The following is a 27327-nucleotide window of genomic DNA, read 5'->3' on the forward strand; positions in this document are numbered from 1 at the left end:
TCCAGAATAAATTGATGTCATTATCTTGAGGCCTGCCTGGTCCCTGTGTCAAAATCAGTGGTGTAGTAGAGAGTATAAGCAGGTATACAAGGTGTACCCACTTCATTTTCTGTCTGTTTACCATATACCCAGCTATCAGCCACAAAGCCATTGAAATATATGTCAGAGTAACCCACTTCTTCTTTGGTCACCTACCCATCTACATGGTTAACACACTTCATCAACGACCGCAACACCACTGGTCGAAATGTACTTTAAAGACCTCCATTATTTCAGTATTTTAAGCTTACGCATTGCATATTCCTAAATTAATATGTTCATTCATTCTTTTTCCGAAACCACTCATTCTCTTGAGGGTCACAGGGGGGCTGGAGCCTATCCCAGCTGACATTGGGTGAGAGGCAGGGTACACCCTGGACAGGTCACCAGATTATCACAGGGCTGACACATAGAGACAAACAACCATTCACACTCACATTCACAATCAATTCGCCCATTAACCTAGCCTGCATGTCTGTGGACTGTGGGAGGAAGCCGGAGTACCCTAAAAAACCCTTGCTGACACGGGGAGAGACAGAGGGGCTTCGCCACCTCGTGATTCAAAAGCCCCAGCCTGGGTTCGAACCAGGAACCCTCTTGCTGTGAGGCAACAATGCTTTTGCAATGTCTAATTACCACATGAGAAACCAGGAAACCTAGAAAATCAGCACAAATTTCAAATAAATAAGGGTTTAATTTTGGCCCACTGGATCATTTTTTGTGCCATGATAATTACAAGCCCGATATGCCCTTGTGTCTTACTGTCAGTTTATAATAAAGACCCTGAGTCTGAGGGGTAGGTGTAGATTTGGGGAGGAAGCAGAGAACACGTCCCTCTCAATATTTAAAACGTGTATCTGTCCCTGCCAGTAAAAACATGAAAGTAGCAGAGAGCTTTTATTACACTGTAAATTGATGCAGAAAATGTATAAATTGGTTCATAGTTCTTCAGAATGCAGAAAATTAAGCATATAATGCTCAAACTTTTCTAGCAAAGACCCCCTTTATGTTCCATCCAATATTGAAATCAAACAAACGGCCTTGTTTTTATAGGTGGAAAGAGGAACCAGTAGCTCCAGTGGAGAGGACAAAACATTCCAGGCAACAGTATAAAACATGGAGAGTGCCCCAACCTTTAAGTGAATGTGATAAGTTTGCAAAGTCAAAAGAAAGTTGGCTACTAAATGCCAAGGGCACCTAAATGCTGACTGTCCATCACCTGACTTTAGCTGCACAGGTTTTCAGCACCATCTGGTGGTGTGAATTTGGATGACAAAAATACTTGAGAAGGTTTTTGGCATGTACAGGAAGTTTGCCCTTAGTACTCCCTCAAAATTGAGTACAAAGTCTTTAAGTAATTGTGGGCATGTTTGCCTTCATTAGATAGGAAAGAGTTAGGGAACGACATGCAACAACATACAGAAGCATAGATAGGTGTAGATTTCAGGGGGAATGCAGGGGACACGTTGCTCTTAATGTTTTGAACATGTGCATTTGTCCCTCTGAATAACAGCATGACAGTAGCAGAGGACAATTTCACCACACATCGGCGCAGAAAAGGCACAAATTGGTGCATAAACATTCACCAGAATACAGGACATTAAGTGTTTGATGCTAAAAAAAATTCTTGTAGAGGACCTCCAAATCCCCCCCCCCCTCCGTTCCATATGTGTGTCCTCCAATCCTGAAATGAAACCTGCGCCCTTGTCCCAAACTGGATACAAACGACAACATCTTAAACTCCCAGGCATCACACTTAGAATTATTTTACAATAAATAAAATTCATAAAGGTGGGTTGTTTGTAAAGCCAACAAAGTAACACATCCAGCAGCCACTGAATAATTCAGTTTTATTCACAAAAAAAACCCAGACAAAAAAATATACAAGTACAATTCATAAGAAATAGTGGAGAGGTGAAATGAGAATAGGGGCCCAGACATGGTGCAAATTGTGTTTTAAAATGTGTTTATGAGCACGTTATGTAGATTTAAGTAAAGAGAGTACAGGTAGTATACAGTTTTTACAGCAATACCCACAAAAATTAGCTAAATACTTGAAAAGACTGTGATTAAATGTTAAATTTAAAGTCATAAAATCCGAATATTTTCTGTTAAATTATACTTGATACATTTTAATGTTAATTTTTATAAGTAAAATCCATGTTGACAACAAAAGGAAGGAGAATTACATAATAGAATAATTAAATACACTCAAAATAGCTCATAAACACGACCAGAAGTACAATTATAAAATACATAAAACATGATAGATGCTAAATATTATAAATATGTGTGTGAATGCTGGTCCTTTTATTTATGATAAATCAATTCAAACAACAACAAAAAAAAAGCTCCACACGAAAGCAGACGTGTTTATCCTGCGCTGTGATTGGTCAGCGCCGACCAGCACCCACCCCCTCCACTAACCACTCCCCATCCGCGTTTTGTTCACGTGACTCCTCTCAGCTCGCTCTTGCAAAGTTAAAAACAGACTTTGTTTATCTTGCAGGTTGTTTGCTGAAATGCTCTCCGACTAGTTAACCTACTTTCCTCCCGTCAGCGCTCTTATTTTACTCTTCCCAGCCGGAAGCGCTGAGAAGAGTGCGAAACCCTTTTGTTATTCCACTCCCTTATTCTTTAGTATCTCTGCACTTTTTGTAATTCAATTTATTTTATTTTTTTTGCTGTGTGTTTTCTGCAGCTGACACCGTGCAGTGTGACAAAGAGGGGCATCAGGACTCTAGTTTATCCCCTGCAGCACGTGCAGTCTGCCCAAAACACTTCTCCACTAAACATCTTGTTCTGCAGACATTTTGACTTGCTGTTTTTTGGGGGGGATTTGTTGCAGCTGAAGCTCGACAGGAGGAGCTCACTGTGAGGATTTTTTAATCGAGCATTTGGGAGAGAGAGCGCCATGGCGACCGAAGTGGATACGTGGACCTCCGCTCCCAAAGCCGACGGTGAGTGAATGAACCCAGCCGACATCGGGTGCACAGTGTCGGGGAGCCACCGAGGGGCCTGCTCGGCGTGCTCTCCCTCATCTATTGTCCGTGCATGGGATGGGCTGCAGCGCCAGCCATGCTCCACCATGTGCTCCGTGTATATCAGACACACACACACACACATACACACACTCGCACAAAACACTGGAGCAACAAGCTCTGCACGCGGGTGCAGCTTCGCGCGTCGTTCGCTGCGACCAGCACCAAACTCCATTAGCGTTTTGTGCGTTTTAAGAGCTTTTAGACGCGGTGTGTTGTTGTGCTGCTTTTACATTTAACCCTTTCGCGTTTCTGATTGGACGAGGCCACAACGCTTACTTCCGCTTTGACAAGTCGTTGTTTGCACACACACTAAAGCAGCTGCTGGGTGCATTTTTATACACACAGACGTTCAACTCCTGTTCATTCTCGGTGTTAAAACAACTGCATGCATGAGTAAGACTGAGCTGTTTCGGTTCCTGTTTTTTTCCCTGGTCGTGCATGTGCAAATTGGTACAGTTCCGCAATCACCTACTTCGGTTGCGTGTCCATACTTTTTGTGTTTTTGTGTTTGAACCTGTATTTAAACCGAGGCGCAGCACAGGAAACATCCTGTTCCTGCATGACATTATATATTTCAACAAGCAAATGCGACTCGATCAGTGTCATCATTGGAAAACTGCATCAACAGGAAGCAGTTTTCTGATTTAAATCGCACAATCTATGCAGTAAACATATTTAATTTATCATCTATCTATCCACCATACGTCCCCAATGCGCACACCGTCTGGATAGTGATTGTGTTTACTCTACAGTGGCTGTGTGAATGATATTTGAGCCCACGGTACACAAGGTTCCGTGCTCTCCTCGCTCAGCCTGCCGATGACGTCGATATGTATAGCCTACTATAAGAGCCAGTAGGAAAGCCTTACATAATCTTTCCGTGGCTGTGTATTTAAAGGTTACATAAGTCATAGAAATGTATTGTTAGCACCACAACCAGTTCACCCTGAGATATCACACATGTGAGTGGCATTTAACCTCAAATGTTAATAATAACAGTTGTCCAGTGCCCCCAATAACACACACACACACACACACACACACACACACACACACACCTGATTCACCTGAGGTTACACTGAGGTAAATCAGTGCATGTGAGAGTGAGCCACCACATGGTTTGTTACTGGTGTGTTATGGTGGTGAGTGTGTGAAAGCAACTGGTGCTTGGGTGCACAGATGGGCTGTTCTGCATGTACTTGACTGACCTTTTTTCTCAAGGAAGGTCAGACACGCTTCATTGAGCAGCCTCTGTCGATTAGGTGGTCACACACACACACACACACACACACTGTCAAAGACTCTATTGTCTGTGCTGGGGAAAAAGGGGCAAAACAACTCCTTGATTCGTTGTGGGTCACTCTGGGCACTGGACTCACACAGCAGTATGGGAAATATGTAAAAGCTGAATGGTATAGCACACAAGTCTTATCAGTTATGCATCTTCCCCAATGATCAGCTGTTCTGGGGTTAAGGAGCTGCTTTGGGGCATAACCAGCGATTATGGTTTACTATACATTAATTAGTTGAGTTACCGTAGCCCCAAGTGATGTCTTAACAATTCTAGTCTGACTAGCAGACATATAACCCAACGTATTTGATTTTAAAACGAAAAATATCTGTAAAAATCAAGCCTCTCGTTGCATTTTTTATATCTAAAACATCATATTTGTTAAGTGTTAAAGTTCTCAACTCACGGTCCACCTACTAGCGTATTCAGAGCTTTCACGCCACATCTTGAAGCCTCAAAGGAACAGTTCACCCCCAAATCAAAGATACATATTTTCCTCTTATCTGTAGGGCTGTTTATTACTCTAAATTGTTTTGCTGTGAGTGTCAGAGTGTTGGAGATATCGGCTGTTGAGATGCCTCCCTTCTCTCAAATATAAGTAGATGGCGCTCGGCTCGGCGCCCCAAAAAAAAGAAAAAATAAATTTGAAAATCTCAACAGCAATGTCTCTTTCCAGAAATCATGACCCAGTTACTCAATATTATCCACAGACCTTGTTGTGAGCAGTTTCATGAAGCAACCATATATTTTCTATGAATTACACCCGTCAACCATATTACCATGCAGAAGAAAGCATGCATCTACTAGGGGCGGGATCACCGAAGGATCCACGACACGATATTATCGCGGAACTTAAGTCACGATACAATATTGTTGTGATTTTAAATATGTTGCAATATGCTGAGTATTGTGATAAAATATATTGCGATTTTATTTGTAAATTATGTCCCCAAAGGAAATCTTTGTCCACGTCTGTATTATCCAATAAGAAAGTTTTGAGTCTGTTTATCTCATGTCAGCCACTTTTTTGCAACAACAAAAAGCATCTAGTGGACTGAAAAATTGATTGATTATATTATTCTAGTGGGCTAACTAAAGTTTAATTTTTATTTGTAATATTAATTACTTGTATAATGGAAAAACAATACTTGGCACTTTGTGACAATATGACATTGCTGCACATTGCCGGAGGAGCTGTATGGTCAGCTGGCTAGTTTGGTGGTGCTAGGTGAGCTAGCAGTCGGCTAGTGTAGTTTGTTAGAAAGAAAATAGTTCCTCCATGAAACTGCTCACAACAAGATCTATGGATTATCTTGAGTAACTGGGTCATGATTCCTGGAAAGATACATTGAGTTTTTCAAATGTACTTTTTGGGCGCTTTGAGCACCACAAGCTGAGTCACATCTAGTTCCATTATGTTGTAGAGTAGGCAGACATCTCTACGGCTGATATCTCCAGAACTCTGCAGCTCAAACCAAAAAAATCTAGGCTGATAAACGGCGATACAGGTAAGAGGAAAAATATGTATTTTGATTTGGTTGTCAAGTTTTTGTTTATGGCATTTCATATCAAAACAGCTGACAGGTAGGTGCAAAGTTCTGGCATGCAGTGGCCATCTTACTGTGAATACTTGAGGAAGCATTTTTGGTATTTTGACTAAAGGAGAACATAAACTTTCTTCAACCCTCAAGCGGAAATTCAATAATCGGCAAAACACAGATATCAGTGCCCAAAGAGTTTGACTGGATTCGTTTTATGTCACCAGACTAAACGACTTATCAAGTAATATTTCACCATAAATAATGTGTTTGGCCTGGATGAGTTTGCGGAGCAACACAGAGCCAGTCTGTACCGTGAGAGGTCCCCTATAGATGCAGCTTTAAAGCCTGTGTAGAGCCCCACCTGTTACAACATTTCCACAGCGCCTTGTGTAAATACATGCATTACAAGCATCATGGAAGAAACCCACTGCCATAGGTGTCAAGCCAGATCTCTTCGTGGCCTGCTGAGTACACATTATGTTATGTTCTTGCACTCTCTTCTTTTGTTAACCCCCACCCCCCACCTCCCCCACATACACTCATGAAAACATGTTTGTGCACACCATCCGTTTGCTGCAAGACCTTTAGTTTGGAAACTGAGTGAAGTGGTGCTTTACTGTAAATCTGTTGAAGCGATCTGCTGATAATTAAAGAAAAAAAACATTATCGACCTCTTAACCGTTTATCTGCGTAGCTCTGATCTGTTGCACGCACTTCCCTGTGCACTTTATCTGTTGTTGCTCTGCAGCTGTTACAGAGGGTGACTCAAGGGGCACAGTCAGCAAATCCGTACACCTTTCCATTAAATTAACTTCCTTTTTCTCACCCTGCATTAATAAAACAAGAAACAAGCTTGTTTCACACATGGCAACCTTTGTGCTTTTATTTGTGGAGCTTTCTGCAGCCAGTTCCCCAGCTTCTGTTGTTGCTGCTGTAAATTTAAACATGAATCATCATAAGCACACAAGTTCAGGCGATGAGTCCAAAACATGTTTTTAAGCAAAATTTTGCCCCAAGTCTCCTGGCGTTAAATGAAATGACAGTTAAACCCCGTCCACACCCTTTACTCCTCTGATAGATTATCACCACAGCACCATATACAGTAGAGTTGTTTTCTACTGTCCACTGTGTTTTTCTGCAGATGCTTGTTTGACCTCATAGGACAACACACATGTTTTTGCTTTATGTTTTTCTGTGCGTGGGTAGACAAGATCTTTTCTAGTAGATCTTTAAAAGCTGACCTTTATTTAACCAGGATATTAAAGAGACCAGTGTTTCCTTTTTGGGCCACTGTTGCATTTCACAAACAAATGCAGACTAAACACCAAAAGGAGAGGAATAAAGAAAAGGAGGAGATGTATGAAGGCATTGCAGACGCATCTTAGAATAATAATAAGCTGCCCTTAATGCACTACCTCTGTCTCAGTCCTTGTGTGCAACCAGCTTGTGAAGACAGATCTGTTGTTCTTTGCATGTTACCTGGAACATTTTACACAGAAGTGTCGTCAAAATTTGTGATGTGTAAGTTGCTGGCAGTCTTGCATTTGTTGTAATGTATTTTTTAAGATGCACAGAGACCCGTAAAACTTGGCTCATTTCACAAAGGTCTACTGAATCTAAATGAAAGCACTTTGTGAGATTAGTTTAGTTGCTTCTGACAGTAGGCGTGCAAAACAAATCTGTCATCTACTTAGAAGTGTCTCGCTGTCTTTTAAGAGCCCCTACAGACATGATTTAAAGCTGGGATAGGCAGAAATCTGGAAAAGGCAAAAAATTGTCAAACAAGAAACAATAAAGCCTCCACAATATAGCATTTTAAGTTTTGTGTGATTTATCCTGGCTTCATATGAGCAGAGGAAATCTCCGCTCGTCACTAGGCTAATTTAGAAAATGTAAAATGCCATAGGCTGGCGCTAATAACATTAGCACATTATAGGCTATTTGTTTGGAAAACATGTTTAGTATAAGACAGTTGTTTTGTCAGTGAACCTTGTGAGCTGTAATGGAGCTGAAATTTGTAACGTTACCTTTGTTAAATGTTGCTGTTGTCGCTGGCTTCATATGAGTAGAGGGAGAGTTCGCTGGCTGCAAGGCTAATTCGTACAATGTAAAATTCCATAGGCTTGTGCTAATAACATTAGCATGTTATATTTGTGAGGAAAATGTGTCAAGCAAAGAACAGTTGCTATGTCTGTTTAATGTGTTACTTGGGTGTGTTTTGAATCAACTAAACTTAACAGCACTTCACAGAAACCTCCGCCACAGACTAGTGTTTTGGAGGTGTAACTGCAGAGTGACACAACCACACACGTATAAATGCTCACAACGGCGTAGGCCACGCACAGAGGCTCTGGCGTAGGGTCTGCTGCACATATATAAATCCTGCTTAAGTCCCTCCACCAGACAACCAACCATGGGCTTATGCACATTTATCACACCACAAATAACACAAGAATTAAGTAGCTAGCCAGCCCACCTGTGTTGCTTCCCACTGTTGTGAACTGCTTGGTGAAAAGCAGAACGGGCAGCTCCAGAGTCATTTACCTTTGGCAAGTGGTTGTAATGTCAGGACAACGCCACTGCCGCTGTGTGTCATAGCAGGCCAGTGACAAACAGAACCAGGCCTTCCCAGTGTAATGGCAGCAAAAGAAAGTTTGCTGATCTGGCATGGAGGCACTGCTGTCTAGTCCCTGAGAGCTGGGGTTTGCTCTGGCTGGATTCAGGTTGCTGCAGCCACTGACTGGTGGTTTGTCTCTGAAGCTGCTGCATTTTCTCCTCCTGGTGAGGTGGACTGTAGTGAAGGGGGGCGAGGCAGATGACACAGTGTGAGTCGAGGCTTTAGCTAACATTAGCTACATGAATGTGAACCACAGCTGTGAGCCCCTAGCTCTGGTTAGCAGAAGGCTGAACAATTAGCAAGATTATCTCTCCATCTGTGGAGCACTTTGCCAATATTGACACATTTTGTTTCATTTATTGTCAGACTCCCTCTTCCTGTTTTAGGGTTGCTTTGTAGTGTGTAGGCAGTTGTTGCCAGTTCTGGAATGGCAACTTTCTCTGCAGGACTCTCTGCCGTTGAATCCGGCTTTACCTGAAGGGACGTACACACGTGTCTGCATTTGAAAACAGCCAGGAGGAGCCCCCTCTGTCTGAAATGACCTGTAATTTGCCAAAGTCTCCCGTCATGGTCTAGATTTTCTAAAGCCTGAAAAAAGTCAAAAGGAAGTGCAGAAGTCTAGTGTTCTCTTGGTCCACTTGAATTACGGTATGCTCATAGTTTAAAGGGAATTTTGCTCAGTGACGCCAGACCAGAGCTTTCAGACATGTAAACACCTCTGCTTTTGTTTTTCCACAAAAAGTTTGATGACCTAGTTAGAAATAGTTGAATTGCATGTAGTCTTTTAAGCTATTTGAAATATCCATGATGTATGACTGAGTAAATGTTCATTTCACAAGTTCACCTGCAGTTGTGAGCACAGAGAAACTTTTCCAGTTCAGCAGATGAATGTCAAAACAAACTTCGAGAGTCAAACGCTGCACATACACCACTCTACACATACAAGTGCAACAGGTTTTTGAGTGGAGGGGTCTAACTGTAATGCCGTTGAACTTGACACAATCTCCCAAAAATGTCAATACTGCAAACATTGAGTAAAACCCAGGTCTGCCCCTCTGGAGGAATGTGCTCCACTGACCTCCCTCTCATTCACAACTGCTACTGTATGCAGACCTAAATCTAAATGCCTCAACGCTGCGGCTCGCTCTCTGGCTGTGGAACGCTCCCACACAGCATGTGGGGCAGAGGTCCTCTGCTGGTCTGCATCTGGCTGTGTGTTTAAGAACTGGTTAAATGTGGGGGCGGTTTTGAAAACCATCATGACAGTGCTGTGTGGTTTGGCATTCATTTTGTCGTGCTCTGGTAGGCGTGCAGGGCTGAAGACGGCAGAGTTTGTTGCTGCAGCTTTATGAGGCCGACGTTGACACACAGACCTTTCATAGAGTAAACCTTAAGACAAAAACTTTTTCAGCAGTTAAAGTCGGCACACAACTTCTTCCACCAGTTTTAAAAGCTGAGTTTGAGTCGGCTGCTTTTTCATCTGCTCGTTTTGCAACTCTAGTCTTGGCAAACTGCTCCCACTTTTTCTGCCTTCTCATTTTTCTGCTCTTTTCCAATTGGCCGGTCCTGTGTATGGCCCGCTGCCATTGGTTAGTTTCTAATTTATTGTGCTGGCAGGCCCCATGGCCTACATGAGGGAAGGAGGAGGAACAGGAGGAGGAGATGACACATGGCCGGCTGTTTACAGATTTCGAAGGCCAAGGGTGTGGTGCTGCTCTTACAGCAACAGGTTAATTCAGGGAGCTGTCCCACTTAGCTCAAAGGTGCTTCCTTTCATTTGTTATTCACATTCCAAGTCAAACATTCGAGATCCTTTGAATACCTTTTTTAAAAAGTGGTACATGTTGTTGTTTCCCTGGACCAGAGGTATGATTATAACCCCAGTTGGTACTTTTGCAGCACACAGACTGCAGCTCCTTTTTAGATTGTTAGTTTTATCTGTGGCTTGGACCGTCTCCCCCTCGCCTCCTCCCTCTCCGAGCATTTCCACTACATGTCCTGTAATCTATAGGGCCATAACTCTAACTTCCATTTGGGCCCATGCACAAGAACTGTAAGTATTCATTACACCCTCAGACATTCCTCCTCCTGCCGCTTTTCCTCTCCTACGGCCCTGTCATGTGACCAGTCATGGACCCAACCATGCCATATGTAGTCAGGTTCACTCCGGCTGCTGCGGACAGATCGCGAGAAGACGGGAGGAATAAAAAAATGTGGTGTCAGCATTTCTCTAGCATGTGTTCCCCTTTGCTCCCTCGCTCCTCCCATGCCTGCAGGAACACTCCAGTCCCACTTGTTGTTGTCTGCACAGCTCCAAGAAGCAACCTGGTCAGACGTTTTGTTACTGCATACGTTTCATCACACCCCCAGGAGAATAGTGTATTGAGTTACTAAATGTCACACTTAAATGTTACGCCTGCTGATACAGCTGGTGAGTGTCGCAAGACCGTGTGTGCGAATTTGTGCTGCCATCTTCTCGTGTAGTGTCTTGGGTGTTAAGTAACCTTTGGCTTGATGTGTGCAGAACATGGCTGGGACATATGGAGGTGGCTGTAGAACATGCAGCCAGAGAGCATTGTGTTCATGGGCTGAGCCGGTGTTGCTGCAGTGTGAAGATGTTCGGGCAATTTGCTGAATGCACCCAAGATTATCTGGCGTGTGGTAGTGTTTTGCAATGCAGATGAATCCAAGCCAAACAGTATCAGTAGGTTGACCATAAATATGTAATGTCTCACTTAAGTTATGATCTGTCTGATGTATCACATATCCTCGTAACTGTTTTTGTCTAAGGGCTGCACCATAATTTTTTTACTGATGTTTTTATGAACATTGTTGCAGCAGATCAAATGTCGTGACTAAGTATTACTTTTGCATTTACTTTTTTGTGGTTTAGATCCTTACTAAAAGACCAAATCAATAACTTGCGGGTAGAAACCCACAGCATACATAAAATTAAATGGTGCTGAGCAAATGCTGGGCAGTGGTTAGCTGCCAAAGAAAAAAATCTATCACATCTATCAGTTTAAGTTAAGACTTTCCATAAGATCGAGTTCTGACACTGACTGTAAGTTCTGTCTTATTGTGCGCCGTGTGGCCCTGTCATGTCTTTCCCAAACAGTTGCTATTGTGTCTACATATGGTATGGTGCCTGACATATGGTATGGTCCACAAAACATTGCAGGACTCTGCTTAAAGGTATTGACCAAAATAAACCAGTACCAAGTAGCATGGAAATGTCTCTATTCACACGATACCTGCATTCAGTGCGTTTTGTATACAGACCTAGAAAAAAAGACAATTTGTATTGTTTTGCTCGCAGCCAATCACTGCAAATGTTCTCCGATTCATTGCGACATGTGACTGGCCCACTATTGCAGAAGCTACATTAGACATATAGTCTGTGGTGAGGTGAAGTTGGAGCAACCAACCAACCAAGATGGCAGATTAGCATTCCGAGATGCTATCCAAACGTTAGGGAGTATGTCTATCAGCATCCCTTTAAGGGTACTGCTATTGGTGCTGTTATCGTAATGCTTTTTTAACGCTACCCAGCTCAAAATAGTGTACTTGTCTGGCCAACAATGTCTACAGTGATTTGCACATGGTTTTCTGGCAGTACAATGACTGAATAATCCTTTGCAGTGTTTGTTATCGTCTCATTGTGGCAACATCCAAACCGTTTCACTGTACTCAACTGTTCTATTTTTCTGACCACAGGGGTGTTCTCTTTAGACGACAACCTGGCAGAGGCCGACCATCCCTACAGCGTTGACGATGATCTGCTCAATGAGGCGGAGGTGAACGGTAACTGGACGCCTCAGGAGAAAGCACTCCACGAGGCGCGACTCAAAGCCAAAGCCAAGCGCCGCCTGCGCAAGTCCTCGTCCCGCAATTCCACCAGCGAGTCCCTCTCTGAGTCAGGAGAATTGGCAGGAAGTGACCCAAACAGTCCAAAGGGCAAAGTCAACACCAATGACCGCAAATCCAGGACGGGCAAAGGCAGAGGCCTGCCAAAAAAAGGTACATTTGAGCTGGTGTATGCAGCTTTCTGCCACAGCCTTTTTACAGGGGACAGCCACAGGTGCTGTGTCCCGACGGGGATATTTTCCATAACCTCAAAAAGTTCAGCTTAGTAGAGGAGCGCTTAAGACATAAGCTTCCTGTTTTTCTAGTGACTAGCTAACAACAATAAACACACAGGGTTTTGGTGTAAATAATCATCTGACAGGTTATAACCTCATCCTCCAGACATACATTGGAAATAAATGTTAGAGACACTAATTATCATATGAAGATATGACGACTGTGATTTGTGTACATGTGCTGATTGTTATCAGTAGCAGTTAGTTTGGTTGTAAATGTGTTGCATCACTGGCACTAATTGTGTTAGTGGCAATGGCTTTTTCATATTACCATAATAGTGAACATGTCTTTACGGTTTGTCTGCTGTCTCCAGGTGGGGCAGGTGGTAAAGGAGTTTGGGGGGCAGCTGGGATGGTTTATGAAGATGAGGAGCCTGATATGCGGGACCCCAACTACGATGAATCTGCTCAGGTGAGTTAGTACAGCACACTTGGACTGTTCATGAAGAAAGGGTTGGGACTCTCACGAAAACCTTGGGTGCCTGTGCATGAAAAGCGAAGCCTTCAACCGATGGCCAACCAGCATGTACGTTATGCTCCTGCGTCAGAGGAAATAACTCACCAGCAGATGGCAGTAGTCCGTATTTGTCATCCAAAAAGGGAAAGCTGTCTTGATGCTAGTTAGCCACTTAGCACTTTAACAACACAATCCAGTGTTGAAAGAGCAGAACATATTTACTGTGCACCAGTGAATACCAACACAAGCTATCCATGAATGTTTCTGCTCAAGAGCTCAGTGGCTAAAGAAAATTAATCTTACCACATGTAACACATTTGTTTTGATCTCATTCCCTGTTGACTTTAGCTCTTTGTTTACTTTCCTCAATTCCATTTCTCGTCTTATGCACTGAGCTGAACTGCCAATCAGAGTGATTTCATTCACCAATAAGCACTGCCATCGACAAGTCAATCCAACATGCTGATTCAGCCAAAAAAAAAGCAGACAGGGGGCTACGGTGTGGGACACCCTACACGAACTAGGGTGATGGACGCTCACCAAAGGCCCAAAATTGACCCAACAGCTGATTGTCAGCTTGGTGTGTCAGGGCCTTTTCAAAGATGGCAGTTTAAAGGTGTTTACAGTTAATGAGAGAAGAGAGAGAGATGGGAAATGACACGTAACAAAGATCCTGGCAGAACATGAACTTGGGATGCTCTGGCTCACAGACGTCAATTTCACTCCTAGGCTACCGTGGTGCCTGGGTTTTGTGCTCAAAGTTGAGGAAAAAAAATTACATTCGATATGATCCCCACTGAGCTGTCTGTGATTAGATGTCATACGTTTACTTTATTTCCTTTTGGCTGTGTTATTTTTATCTCTTGTGCCCTCAAATCAGTTGTTGACAATTTAGATCCGTGGAAGGTGCGCTCAAAAACAAGAGCGATGATGTCGTCGTGTAGGCAGTGGTCCGAAATCATTCACTCATTCACTACTCCCTACTCACTATGTAGGGATTTTTATGAGTGATTTTAGATATAGCCTATGACAGTGCTGGTCGTGGTCGCTCAGCAACGTTAGGCGCAACCTGTCTCCATGCCCTTGAAAGTTGGCACAAAGTAGACACATGAGTAGCACGTAGTGCACAATTTCCATGTGTTTAAAGATGCGGCATGTGTGCTGGCCCTGATAAAAACAAAGTTTGCAATGCAAAGTTTGGAATGCAGCAACGCGTGCTGCACGTCGTGTGACAAGGAACAACTAATCACAGCTGGCAGATCTCTCTCCCTTCTCCCATAAATATCAGTCTGCGATAACTATGGAGGAGAGAGGCTTCCCTGAGCTTTACATCTGTCCCATGGATAATATTTTAAGCCTAATAATACACACTTAAAATATATGATGCTTTGCTGGTAATGGTTTCTTAGCAACGTCAGGCACAACCTGCCTTTGCGCCCTTGAAAGTTGGCATGGAGTAGGATAGAGGAGCACCCCAGCATCTAGCCTTGAGTTTTCAGCAGCAGTAGACACATTCCTAGACTATCTATGGCAAAATGTGATTTCAAAACCTAGTTTGCATCGCAACTACTAGTAGTTTTAATTTTCAGTGTAAGGGCCGCGACACAGCTGCATTTTTTACATTTTGACCATCATTACAGTTGATCTGCAACCAAGAGATACCTTGAAATATTTATTATTTTGGCAACTATTGTGAGAAAATTGAGAATTTCACAATTTTACTCCAAGGTTCCATCTTCAGATAACTTGTTTTGTCCAAACCGCAGTTTAAAACCCAAAATTGGCAAAGCTATTTGACAGTTTTGCCTGGAAAAACAACCCGAAAATGTTTTTTTTTTTTTTTTAAATCAAAATAGACGCAGATTAATTTTCTTTCGGCTAACTAATTGATAATTGTTTCAGCTCAATATAAAGGGGACATTTTGTTGTCTTTTGCTCTGTCGATCCTTTACTTTTTAAACAGTTTTTTTCTACCTGAGCATCAACAGTCTGTACACACACACTCTGAACTGCCACCGATGAAAGAGCATCACCAGCAGAGGTTAGCTTATCACAGTTGTTGTTGCTCTGACCTGTTGTTAGGAGCAGCTTTTTGTTCCAAAGAGGCCCACTGATCAAAGCTGACACCTTTTATTTCCTGTGTCAAACAAACGTGCTGATGTTGAAGGGCTGCTGCTGCTGCTGAAACACACTGAATATAAAAGAGGCTTTGCTCCACGAACAAGATAATGACTGTCCGCACTCAGACAACAAGCATATGCACTCTTGCATTTATAATGAATTACACAATGCGCTGATCACTTGTGATGAGTTATTTTATGATGCATACCATCCAAGAACATTTATCATAACTTGAAGTGGATAATTAATCTGTCGCTGTTTGATGTCAAAGTCCACACGATTTGGCCGAAGCTCTTTTTTGAAACACACCTGCTCACATGATGGCTTCATCCAGGTGGCTCCGTCCCATCACAATCAACAGTATTTAATCTTTAACCCTGTTATCAAGCAAATGCTGGGCGGGATGCTGAAGTTGAGTTTGTTTGTCTCCTGTTATGGCCACACTGACTGAATGCAGAGTGGGAACGTGGCTTCTGTCAGTAAAAAAAAGTTGATAATGACTCAGAAAAGTGCAGTGCGATTTGGCCTTGAATATTGAAGGAGCATGGTGGAAAGATGTCAGTGTGTTAAAGGGGAACTGGGACAGAGTGGTACAGAAAAATACACAGGACATGTGCAGACAGTGTCCTTTGAGTCAGTCTGAGGGGATCACCTGATAGAGGATGTCTTTATGGCACAGGTCATCCTGTATGTGGGAAACTGGAAATATTATTTTTGTAGCTGTGTAATGGAAACTAAAACGTGCCTTTCCTCTCTTTTAATCCATCTTTGGTTTAAGTATCATTGGCAGCCATGTTGAGACAAGATCTGTGGATACAGGCTCAGTCTTTTACCTCTATGTATCCTTAAATTATTGTTTTAGTTCTCTCGCATCACCGTCTACAGTCACTGCATGAGCAGAAAACAGGAAAGTGAATCAGCGTTTTGGGCTTTTGGCTTCAATCCTTCTTTATACTGATATTTATTTTCCTGTTATATAAACACGGGCTTATCAAAAGAGGTCAAGACAATCGAGTAATTATTTTTTTATGCTCTAGATTTTACGGAACATTAAAACTGGAGCCAGCTTTTCTCTTAAAAAGGCCAGGGAGTTATTCTCCTGTTATTATAGTGTGTAGGCTGTTTTTTTTTTAAAGTATATTAAGTCTGTGCTAAGATTCAGTGAATCAGTGCTTCCTATTGTTCTCCAGGTTAAGCAAAACATCACCCGAAAAGTTAGTTGGACCGGTTTAACTGACCTCCTTGGCATTTATCAATGCAGGCGTTGAGACAAAAGATGAAGTTTTATGTTACATCATCACAGAAGGATAAAAGAGGGATTTAGTGTAAACTTCTGCTGCTAATAATGACTGTGCAACCATTTTGTTGTGCTTTTTTTTTTTGTTTATGGATAGATGGGTTTTTTATGCCTCCGCACTGGCGACAGCTGTGGCCGGAGGCATTATGTTTCCTGGTCCATCTGTCCCTAGTGGTCTAGTGAGCACCATATCTGGAGAACTCTTATTTATTTAACCAGGAAGTCCCATTGAGATTGAAATCTGTTTTACAAGAGAGACTTGGCCGAGGTAGCAGCCAATCAAAACACATTTAAAATGCAGCAAATACAACATATAATATGAAAATCCACAATAAAACAAGTCTTGTGGGAATTTCCCCAAATTTGGCACAAACGTCCACATGGACTCAAGCATGAGCTCAATAGATTTTGGTGCTCAGAGGTCAAGCTTCTCAAAGCATGTTTTTGGCCATAATCAAGAACTCGTAAGCAGATTATAACACAAATTTCACACATATGTCCAGTAGGATAAAATTATGTAGTGATGAAATTTTATATCCAAATGGTCAGCTTTATTGTGACATAGCTTTTTTCTCTCCGCCATAACTCAAAAGCAGAAGGGGAGACATTTGGTCGGACACTGAATTGGTGACACTAATCTTGGGTGCCCACCTTGAACTTTGCTGATTGTATAGCTCCTCTGTGTTGCCGGGTTGAAGATGTGTGTGAAGCAGTCATGTTTTAGAGGATGTAGCTTCTTTGCAGCAACACCCATATTTGAAGCATCGTCCTAAATAGGAATCTGGATGGACAATTGATGTGAACTGCATCTTAAATGTGTTTTTCTTTCACAGGGTGACACAGTTTATGCAACAGTTGTGCCAGAGATAGATGAGAAGGAACTGGAAAACATGGTCAACCCAATTGTACAGGAGTACTTTGAGCATGGAGACACAAGGGAGGTCCAGGTAAGTGAATTCAAATTATTCTTCCTGTCAGTCAGTGCTTTTTTGACCAGGGATGAGCAGGTTTAGAGAATGAATTGATGTACAAATGAATCAAGGAACGCCAAAAACACACCAAGCAGCGGTCAAGTGCAGCCTGCGTTGAGCTGCTCTGCAAGGTCTATGGCAGGAGTGGGCAACCTACCTAGGCAGCTGCATGAGGCTCTTCGGGCCCTCTCTATTGGCTTCTTGTAGCTGTGACACATAATTATATGGACGTAAATAAAGATTGTTTTTTAACATTGAGATTTTCATTCGTTATTATTGTAGACCTAACTTGATTATTGCATTCTACAACTGTAAAAATGTGTAGCCCAGACATCAAATTAAAAAACTGGCGTAGTGGTGGCTAGCCTGGAGTCTCTCGTGCAAAGCTAGCTATGAATTCCAAATCCAAAAAGGGAAAAGTCTTGGAGGAAATTAGAGGATTTAACAGTGTGTGGAGAGATTAAAGTGCTAAATAATTATGAATAGCCCACTGCAGAGTAGCCACCTTTTAGTAAATCATATTAATGAATGCTCATGAAGACCTTCTCGTAATACTGATGGGCTAATTTAGTTCCAGATGACTTTAACCTTTATTCAAATATGTTTTGCATCTCCAGACAGATTTTCTTTTTCCTTTCTGACCAAAAATGGCTCTTTTCATAAAAAAAGTTGCCAACGCCAGGTTCGTGAAATGCAGTGGTGGCCGCTCCAAGCAGTGGCTGTTTGATTCTGCAACAAATTGCGGTTAAACTACAAGGAAACTTTTGGGACCAGAGATTTCCTGCAGCCAATCGGTCAACAAGTCCTGTGTCTCCAGGCACATGTTGACCGATGTTACAAAGAATTTTTTGCCTCCTCAAACACATGATACGCCTCCCGGTCGTAGAAAAATTAGAAATATAATTATTGCAGTGAGTCAAACTTTTCCACCGCTTGGTGTTTTCAGCGTAACGGAGAACTTTAGATCAGTTACAGAACCGGTTAGGGGCTGCACAGTTCAGTTCACACTGATTCACAGCCAATCATTTAGCTTCGTTGCTGTCTTAAATTTTCTTATTTGTCCCTTCTCCCATCAGATGCTGCTGAAGGAGCTGAACCTGGGCCAACACAAGTATGAGTTCTCCTCCCTGGCCGTGTCCCTGTCCCTGGAAGGCAAGGCCAGCCACAGAGAGCTGACCTCCCGTCTGCTGTCTGATCTGTCGGGCAAGGTGCTGTCACAAAGTGAAATGGCCCGAGCCTTCGACAAGATACTCAAAGAGCTGCCAGACCTCATACTGGACACACCGGAGGCTCCACAGGTAGACGTCTAAACTTTGTCCAGTTGCTTTACACATTGGACTACAAAAAAAAATTGTGTCCTGATGTTTTTTCAATGTCTGTCAGATGTTGGGCCAGTTTGTAGCCAGAGCCATAGCGGACCACGTCCTCCCCATGTCTTTCCTGGACTGTTACAAGGGCAAAGTGGACTGTGAGCATGCCAGGTGAGCCGAGACGGGCAAAATAAAATGCAGATACAATAACTTATTCACTAAACAACCTAAACTTTCCTCCGTTCTGTGTTAAGAAAAGTGTCTACCTTTTATTTTTATTAAGGGAAGCAAATGTCTTGCTCTCCTGTAGTACAGTATGTTCATCAGATAATGTTTGAATAGAATGAAACATCTGTGTTGTGTTTTTATCTTTGTAATTTGGACCTCTGTGCTAAATTGGGTAATTCGCCAGAGCAAACTAGACTTAGACATGACCATTTCTGTGCAGAAAATTATATTTTGGTGTCGCGTTTCCTGCTTTCAGAGTGGCTTTAGACCGTGCTGAAGTGCTGCTGACCATGAAGAGGGAGATGGTTCGTCTAGATAACGTGTGGGGCGTGGGCGGAGGCCAGAGACCCGTCAAACATCTCGTCAAAGAGGTAAGCAAGTTTAAGAAAAACGGTAAACTGTAGAATCATGCGCTTGTTTCCATATTCAAAATGATTTAATGCATAATCCCTTACACCTGAGGTCAGAGTGTTTGTATTGACAAGCTCTGCTTCTTACATAAGGTAAACAGAAGGCAGAAATGCATGCTGGGTAGAGAGCCACAGGCCAACCCTCTGTTGTGTTGCTGTGTCAGCAGAGCACTTTTCTCTCCTGAGAATTTGGAATCGTGAAAAATTAGGGCACAGGAGGAGCCGACACGGATACACACCCTAGCCTTTAACTGAACAGAGTCGTCACACTTAAACTCCACGTGCTTTCCGCTTCGTCTTTGTTTACAATTATTGTTCCGTGATGTGGAATTTCTGGAATTATTTGTGCTTGTGTGGGTGGCGTGGGAGATTCAAGTGCATGTCTTCATGTCCTTCAATTTGAATTTTATGCCACATTTTAAGGAAGTTTGCGCACGAGAGTTGTCTGTCAGTGTTTTCAGTCATGTAGCATTGTGAAAGCCTCAGCAGCCCTCAGAGCCACGGGCTCTCCTGTCCAGTTTTTGATTTCCTGCCTGGTTGTGCGCAGCCTCAGGGGGGAACCCACTGGGCTGCAGGAGGCACAAGGCCTCTTTCACTCGCTGCTCTCACTTTCCCCTTATATTCACATTATTGCGCTCTCACTCTCAGCCTCTTCTAATCCTTTCGATTTCTTTGTCCTCCCTTCTGTCACCGTTCTGCCTGTCCACATTACACCCCCTCATGTTGTTTTTTTTTTTTCCTCCCAGATGCTCGGAAGACCACACATTCCCTGAGCTCAGTGAATTAGATCCAGAGTTGACTCACAGCTGTCGGTCTAGCTTTGAGGGTTTTTGAACTTGTTGCATCAATCACCCTCCCCTCGAATCTCAAGCGGGATGACTAATTGATCCATAAATAGGTTTTTAAGCAAGATGGTTGGTGAGTGTGCAGCTCAGCAGTGAGAGTGACATAACCAAGCAGTACCAACCAGTGAGGCAGAGACTGAAAGATTCAAGCACAGCTCCGAGCAGGATTGTTTTGTCTAGCTGACTGCAGATCGTCAGGTATGTTAGACATGTGTGCAGAGTTTTATTTCCCAAGGAAGTCAGGTTATTGCTCAGGTAAATCCCCCTGTATGTGGTGGCTTGATGAAATACTTTTAAGCGACGTGGTTCCGGTGTTCTTGAGCTCTCAGTCAGCTCTGTCTGTGTTCATACCTGTGAATTCATGCCTGTTAAATTATGTTTTTTTTGTAACAACCACTGTAAATACGGTTATCCAGGGTGTGTTGGAACAAATAAAGGTTTGTCCTCGATCAGACATGTCTAAACTGCTCCATAAAGGCCTGTGTGGTTGAGGTTTTCATTTCAACCAGGCAGGAGGACACCAGGCTCCGCTCATTTAATCAGCTGATCTCAGACTTCAAATGGTCAATTTGTTGAATCTGATGCACCCTTGATTGGTTGGAACAAAAATAACCTGCAGCCACATGGCCCCTTATGGAATAGTGTGGACGTGTCTGTTCTAGATAAAGGCTGGAAAATAAAATGACCTGTGCTTCAACACAGACAGTTCGGTGTAATTTATATCTCCACAGCATTGTTCCATCAATACTCTCTCATCTATCTTTCTGTGAAAGAGAAAACAGAGCAACAGGTTTATTTAGTCTTTAACTGAGGAAAGAGACAAAGATGTGTCTGTCCGTCCAGTCCTCACTGAAGAATTTCAAAGAATATTTATTACATTTGACAGACTTTATAGGCAGAACAACCCCCTCCAGTTACAATAGTTACGGCCTTGCTTCACTCTTTCTGCTTTCTGTGTGCAAACTGCACCTAAGACAATTTGTCTGTGTCCGTTTGTTTCAGATGAACCTCCTGCTCAAAGAGTACCTGATATCAGGAGACGTTGCAGAGGCAGAGCATTGTCTGCGGGACCTGGAAGTCCCACACTTCCACCACGAGCTGGTCTATGAGGTATGAAAGACTTTAAAGCTTCGTTTCCACCAAACAGTTTGCATATGGTACCTTTGGAACCAAAAGTAACCCTTCAGACATGGTACCTAGACTCAAGGGTTTCCAACGCAAATGATACCTGTAAATGTGGGCGGGGTTGTTGTCACTCACTGCTCCGTCCAGCACTCACTGTATTTCCTCATTACTGGTGACACAGTGTCTGCACGTCATTTGGTTTGTGTATTTAGTCCTTCTCAGGCAAGCTCTGGGGTTTAGTGTTGCCGGAGCCCACAGGAACAGTGCTCCATGATGCTTTTTTCCCCCTTTGAGTGAGGATTAGATTATATGCAGTTCACATAACTTGGTCAAAATTAATATATATAAACACTTGAAGATCCACTCATTACTTAAAGTGTATGTCATATAGAAACTTAAGTGATGGTCAGAGTTGTCATGTGGAATATTTAAGATGTGCTGATGGATTCACGTCATCACTTCATGCATTGAGAAACATTACAAGTTAACGTTCCACCTTAAAAGTTGTCGTTAGTCAGCCAGAGAATTAAGTCATGTTTTCTGCGACTCCAGCGGCTGCGAGAGGCGGCAAACATCCTTTATTTTATAGTTGTAGTCCACTAATATAACTCCACAGTATGAACAGTGGTTACATGAGCCTGAAACCAGTCACAGCTCAGCCCTTAACAAGAGTGACCGTCCGCTACTGACCAATCAACAGACTGCAGTGTTCACAGCTCCACCTTGTAGTACCAGATCTGTGTGCTAGGTACCCCAACAGAGGGGGGACCAAAAATGGGAACGGTATGGAAATGCTCCATTGGTACCATCCACAACTTTTCACAGTGGAAATGGAAGAAAAGCATACTGAACTGAACTGCTTGGTGAAAACGGGGCTTATGTCACTGTATCAGTCTTAGTTTGGTTTTTGTTCTGTCGTCACGCAACCTACACATAGCATACTTTTCAGACATTTTTTTTTAAAGATTATTTTTGTGGGCTTTTTTGCCTTGGGGTGCCGGCACTATCCACTACGCTACCGACGCCCCACTTCTCCGACATATTCACCAAGAAAACCGACAAGCCAAAGCACACAGATTGAAAGTCATTAAAACACTGACATGCAGAAGCATGACTCGGAACAAGATAAAACTAGAAACAACATATAAAACCGAAAAGGTGTTTGGCATAAAAAGCAGTCGAGTATAAATCATATTTGCAGAGATAATGTCAAACATGTCAGAATTTTATGTCACATATCTCTGTGTTCTCCCACATTATGACAATGAGATAAAATCAGCACAGTGAGACTCTTTTTAAAAGGGTATTTTCTCCTCTTGGTGCCTGACAAGTGAAGTGCAGCGGAAAACCAGCAACTTGTTGGTGACTGTCACTTCTGTTCTCTGCCAAGGACACTGTGTGTCTGGCAGAGGCGTCCTCTCATTCGCACTAACACAGCTCAGTCCAAATCAATCGATCCAAAATGAAGAGGCGCATTGCATAACGCGGAGCTGTGTTTCCTCCATACAAGTGTAACAGCTCAGTGATTAAGTACAGGGTGTAGCCGGATTAATGTATTTGCGATGGTTCTTTATTTAAGTAAAGACGATTAACTCTCCACTGTGTGACATCTGCTTTTGTTTTTTGTTTTTTAAAAACAGGCAATCATAAATTAGTGACCAAATGTCCAATCTGGTTCTTATTTATTCGGCCTCAGTTGTGTGTGTACCCAGTATGATGTTGCACAGCCTGGTGCTATTTGTTCTACACATGCAGCACATTAAGAACAGATTCCCTCAGCTGGACTTTTTCAGACATAGTTTTTTATTATCTACAAATAACCACAAATTAAAAAAAGAATTTTTATGTGTGAAGTGTGAAACAACTGCACCTTCTCCTCTCTGGTGAAGAAAATAAAGGCAGAGGGCAAACACCGCCACCATGTGGTGAAATGTGCAGCCTACATGTCTATGAGAAGATCATTTTTCATCATCTTGATTCTACTGATTTGACTTTATTATTATGATATCATACATTAAAGACACGAATGATGGCAACACACTCCTCCTTCTCTCTTACACATCTCTTACACATGTGTTTTGTCTCCTGTTTCCAGGCTGTAGTGATGGTGCTGGAGTCAAAAGAAGAAGCCACTGCCAGTCGCGTGATGATAAAGCTGCTGCAGTCCTTCTGGAAAACAGGCCTCATCACTGTGGATCAGATGAACAGAGTCAGTGCCTTTTTAGATTTCAGCCTAACTAAAGTTCAAAATATCTTTGTCCATGTGAAAGACATGATTTAACCAAACTTGCATTGTTTATTTGTGTTTGTCATGTAGGGTTTCCAGCGTGTCTACGATGAACTCCCTGAAATCAGCCTTGATGTGCCGCATGCCCACTCCATCATGGAGACCTTTGTGGACCTCTGCTACCAGGAGGCTGTCATCACCAAACAGCTGAGGGATGCCTGCCCCTCCAGGTGAGCTGGCTATTAGTTAGCACTTAAAAAAAGACAATGGCTTATTTTATATTTTTCTTACTGCCATCAAATCCCATGAAAATACCCAAAGCAACGTGTTACTGAAGTTGAAACAGGGTTCCCAGCACATCATTCAGCAGCATGCAACCAAATCAGGTACCTCTCAGCTCAAGGACAGAGATTCTCCAAAGAAGAAGAAGAAAGGACACCACTGCATCTTCATCAAAGCTTGGAGATCTTTGGTCTTGGCATTCATGTGGGTGCCACTTGACGTGCAGCCACCCAAACAGACCATGGCAATGGCACCCTATGATGATAATGGCCCCCCCTAGCCGGACAATACCCCATGCCATACCCCGAAAATTGTTCAGGAATGGCCCGAGGAATGTGACAGAGAGCTCAAGGAGTTGTCTTTCCCTCCAGATTCCCCAGATCCCAATCAGATCAAGCAACTCTGGGATGTGCTGGTACGCCTGATAAAGGGTCAGACTTCCTTGGATCGGACATGGCTCTGACTTCTCGAGGCATAGACACAGTACCTCTGGGGGCGTCCTCCTGGGTTGTGGCGTAGTGGCACGTCCCATAGATCAGTGGCTCAGCCAAGGGGTCCAGTCATTAGTTCAAGGTCCACACAGTTTAATATATTCAACGTGGTACTTGGCATTTGGCCGAGCTAGTTTGCTGTCTCTGTCAAGTAGCTGTCCACTAGTCACTTACTCTACAGAAGGAAATGGTGCTTTGAAATAAAAGCTATACACCAGAAATTCACTGCACTTCAAAATAAAGTGTGTTTTTTACAAATGTTCTCAAGTCACTTGCAGTCCATTCAGAATGGACCTGCAACCCACCAGTTGGGAACCACTGCCATAGATAATCAATCCCTTTTGGTATTTGGCCAATTTGGAGGCCAGGCTGACACCTTGAGCTATCTGTCAAGTTTCTCGAACCGTTCCTGAACAGCTTCTGTGGCACATTGTCCTGCTGGGAGGGCCACTGTCATCGGGCATTGCTGTTGACATGAGGGGCTGTATTTGCTCTGTAGCTGTGTTTAGGTGGGTGGTGTGTGTCATGTGGCGTGCACATGAATGCCAGGATGCCAGGGTATCCCAGCAGAATACTGCACTGTAACATGATCAATCTGACTCGCGTCACCTGTCAGTGGTTTTAGTGGTTTGGCTGATCGGTGTATAGAGTAGGTACAACTGGTGAGCAGATCTATTGGATGGTGTATTCACAAGTGGGAGTTGTCAATGTCTATGCCACACTTTATGCACCACAATCACAGCAGGAGCAAAAGAGCACAGATATTTCTTTTACACATAGAAAAGGAATAAATAGAAAAAGTACCGTATAGTACAGTACAAAAAATTAAATATATGTAGCCTGATTTTTTTTTTTTTTTAATGTTGTAAGGTACATAACCAATTTACACTCACATGTTTCTCAATCTCTCTTTCCCCCACTAGAGGACGGAAGCGTTTTGTAAGTGAAGGAGATGGAGGGGTAATCAAGAACTAATCCACAAGAGGAAGAGGAAGAGCAGGAAGAGGAGGAGGAGAGGGTGTCTACATGTTCTTACACCCCGTTTCCGCTCCGGCATGTTTTCCCCCTGATACCGGGCATGCTGGCAGTCTAAAGTTTCCTTGTCCCTCTCCTGATAGTGTTGTCATTAAACAAACCAGCATTGACGTTCGGTGAAAGCAGACTGAAAAAGTCGCCCAGGCGTTCAGTTCCATTCATCTTGTTAATCACCGTTTTTTGACCTTTTTTTTTTTCTTTTTTTTTTTTTTTTTGTAAGAAAATTCTTTATTTCTGGGGTTGGATGCGCCCCTCTCGCCTCGGTCTTTGTATCTGTTTCTCAAGAATCATTGGAGTCAGAGCTGCAGACAGACAGGCGGACAGGCGGGGGCGTGTGGGAGATGAATTTGGGTGTCTTGTCTTTTGCTTTGCTTCGGCCGTTGCCATGTCTCTTATTTTTCTTTCCATGTAAAGTGCTAAAAATGGAAAAAAAAAAAAAAAGCACATAAAAGATGGAGCATACTGTACAGTCAGTGAGCACTTAGTAATTTAGCTCAATGAGGATCTAACCTTTTTTTTTTTTTCTGCCACAAATGATTCGAAATTATTTCAAGGACGACGTGCTTTGTAACTTCTGGTTCAAGTGGTTCTATTGATCCTTTATGAGAAGGTTTTTTTTTTTTGTTCTCTTTTTTTTTTTCATTGCATTTCTGGCCTCTGAGGCCAAATGTTCATTTTGTAAAGCAAAGCAGTCAAAGCGAAAAGCGTTTGGGCACTGTTTGGGTGGTTATTTGAAACTCACAGTAGGGTCAGTATACTCTGGAAGCCCTTCTCTGAGAAATAAATTGGAGATAATGTGTGTAAAAAAAAAAAAAAATGTAAAAAGTACTTTAAAAAAATTTAAACAAGCAATATTTTGAGCACTCTGACTTTGCTTGCAGTTAAGGATTTTACAGCTCATGTGCTCGGCAATGGATTCTGGACAGGTTACCTTACAATATAAAAGCAAACCTTCTGTATCTTATTTTCAATCTTGTTCACCTGTATGATATGTCTGTGATATTCATTTATGCATATTTCAGGCTATTCTGCCTCCGTTTATAACAGTTTTACATGTTGACAAAAGTTCAGGATATGGCAAGAAGTATATTTCATTCATTAAAAAGCAACAAAATGAAGTTTCTGTATTTCTTTTCTTGGGTCATGCCTGCAGTATTGGTGGAAGAGTAATGAGGAGAAATTAACACGGCAAGTGTAGAGATGTACATCAGTCACATTTGTTGATGAGTCATCAGTTGTGATGCTTAGAGTATATTTCAGCCTTGTACTTTTTGTCAGTTGATTTCATTTCCCATCATTTCTATACAAAAACAGGTTTAAAAATGTAACTGAGAAGCAGTTTGAGGCCAAAGCTCAGATTTTTTTCTTGACTCCTGACCCCATTTATGGTACATTTAAGATACCTGGCTATGCGTCTCCATAGCACAGCTTTACTATGCTTACAGTGTAAATAAGTGGTTGAGGGAAATTATGTTAAATGGTTCATATTTGGAAGATGGTGTAATTTACAGGACACACTCATCCATGCATGCAGCTGTCCTCTGTCAGAGAGACTATAATGTTTATGTTTTGTATTCCTACAGTCATCTTTGTACTGTTGATTTATTTTGGATCAGCAAACTGTTGACGACACGCTCCCCTTACACGAGAACTTCATTTTATATATTTCAATAAAATTACATTATTTCCCTCTACAGTGTCACAGTTGTTTTTGTCTTTCACTTGTCCGGTGTATATTTTATTTAGTAGCAGATTTTCAAATCTGCAGAGGCTGGTCAAGATGTTTCTACTCTATGATTTTCACTGTATAACAAGTTGGTCACAGGCTAACCATAGCACTTTGAAACCACTTGA

General features: G+C 42.5%; 1 protein-coding gene across 2 annotated transcripts; it reads left to right on the plus strand.

Moving 5' to 3' along the window:
- The first annotated feature begins 2496 nt into the window (after positions 1 to 2496).
- pdcd4a (programmed cell death 4a) lies at positions 2497 to 27167 on the plus strand. 2 transcript variants are annotated; one of them, XM_049571639.1, is made up of 11 exons: positions 2497 to 2999; positions 12250 to 12552; positions 12989 to 13086; positions 17383 to 17496; positions 18597 to 18818; positions 18904 to 19001; positions 19315 to 19429; positions 21316 to 21423; positions 23534 to 23647; positions 23756 to 23895; positions 25362 to 27167. In XM_049571639.1, the coding sequence occupies exons 1-11, from the start codon at positions 2954 to 2956 to the stop codon at positions 25411 to 25413; spliced, it is 1410 nt and encodes a 469-aa protein (XP_049427596.1). In that variant the 5' UTR covers positions 2497 to 2953; the 3' UTR covers positions 25414 to 27167. The 2 variants fall into 2 exon arrangements, with proteins under 2 accessions (XP_049427596.1, XP_049427597.1); XM_049571640.1 differs by lacking the exon at positions 2497 to 2999 and adding an exon at positions 10819 to 10963.
- The last annotated feature ends 160 nt before the right edge of the window (positions 27168 to 27327 follow it).

This window comes from Epinephelus fuscoguttatus, linkage group LG3, assembly GCF_011397635.1.
Source record: "Epinephelus fuscoguttatus linkage group LG3, E.fuscoguttatus.final_Chr_v1".
Classification (NCBI taxonomy): Eukaryota; Metazoa; Chordata; class Actinopteri; order Perciformes; family Serranidae; genus Epinephelus; species Epinephelus fuscoguttatus.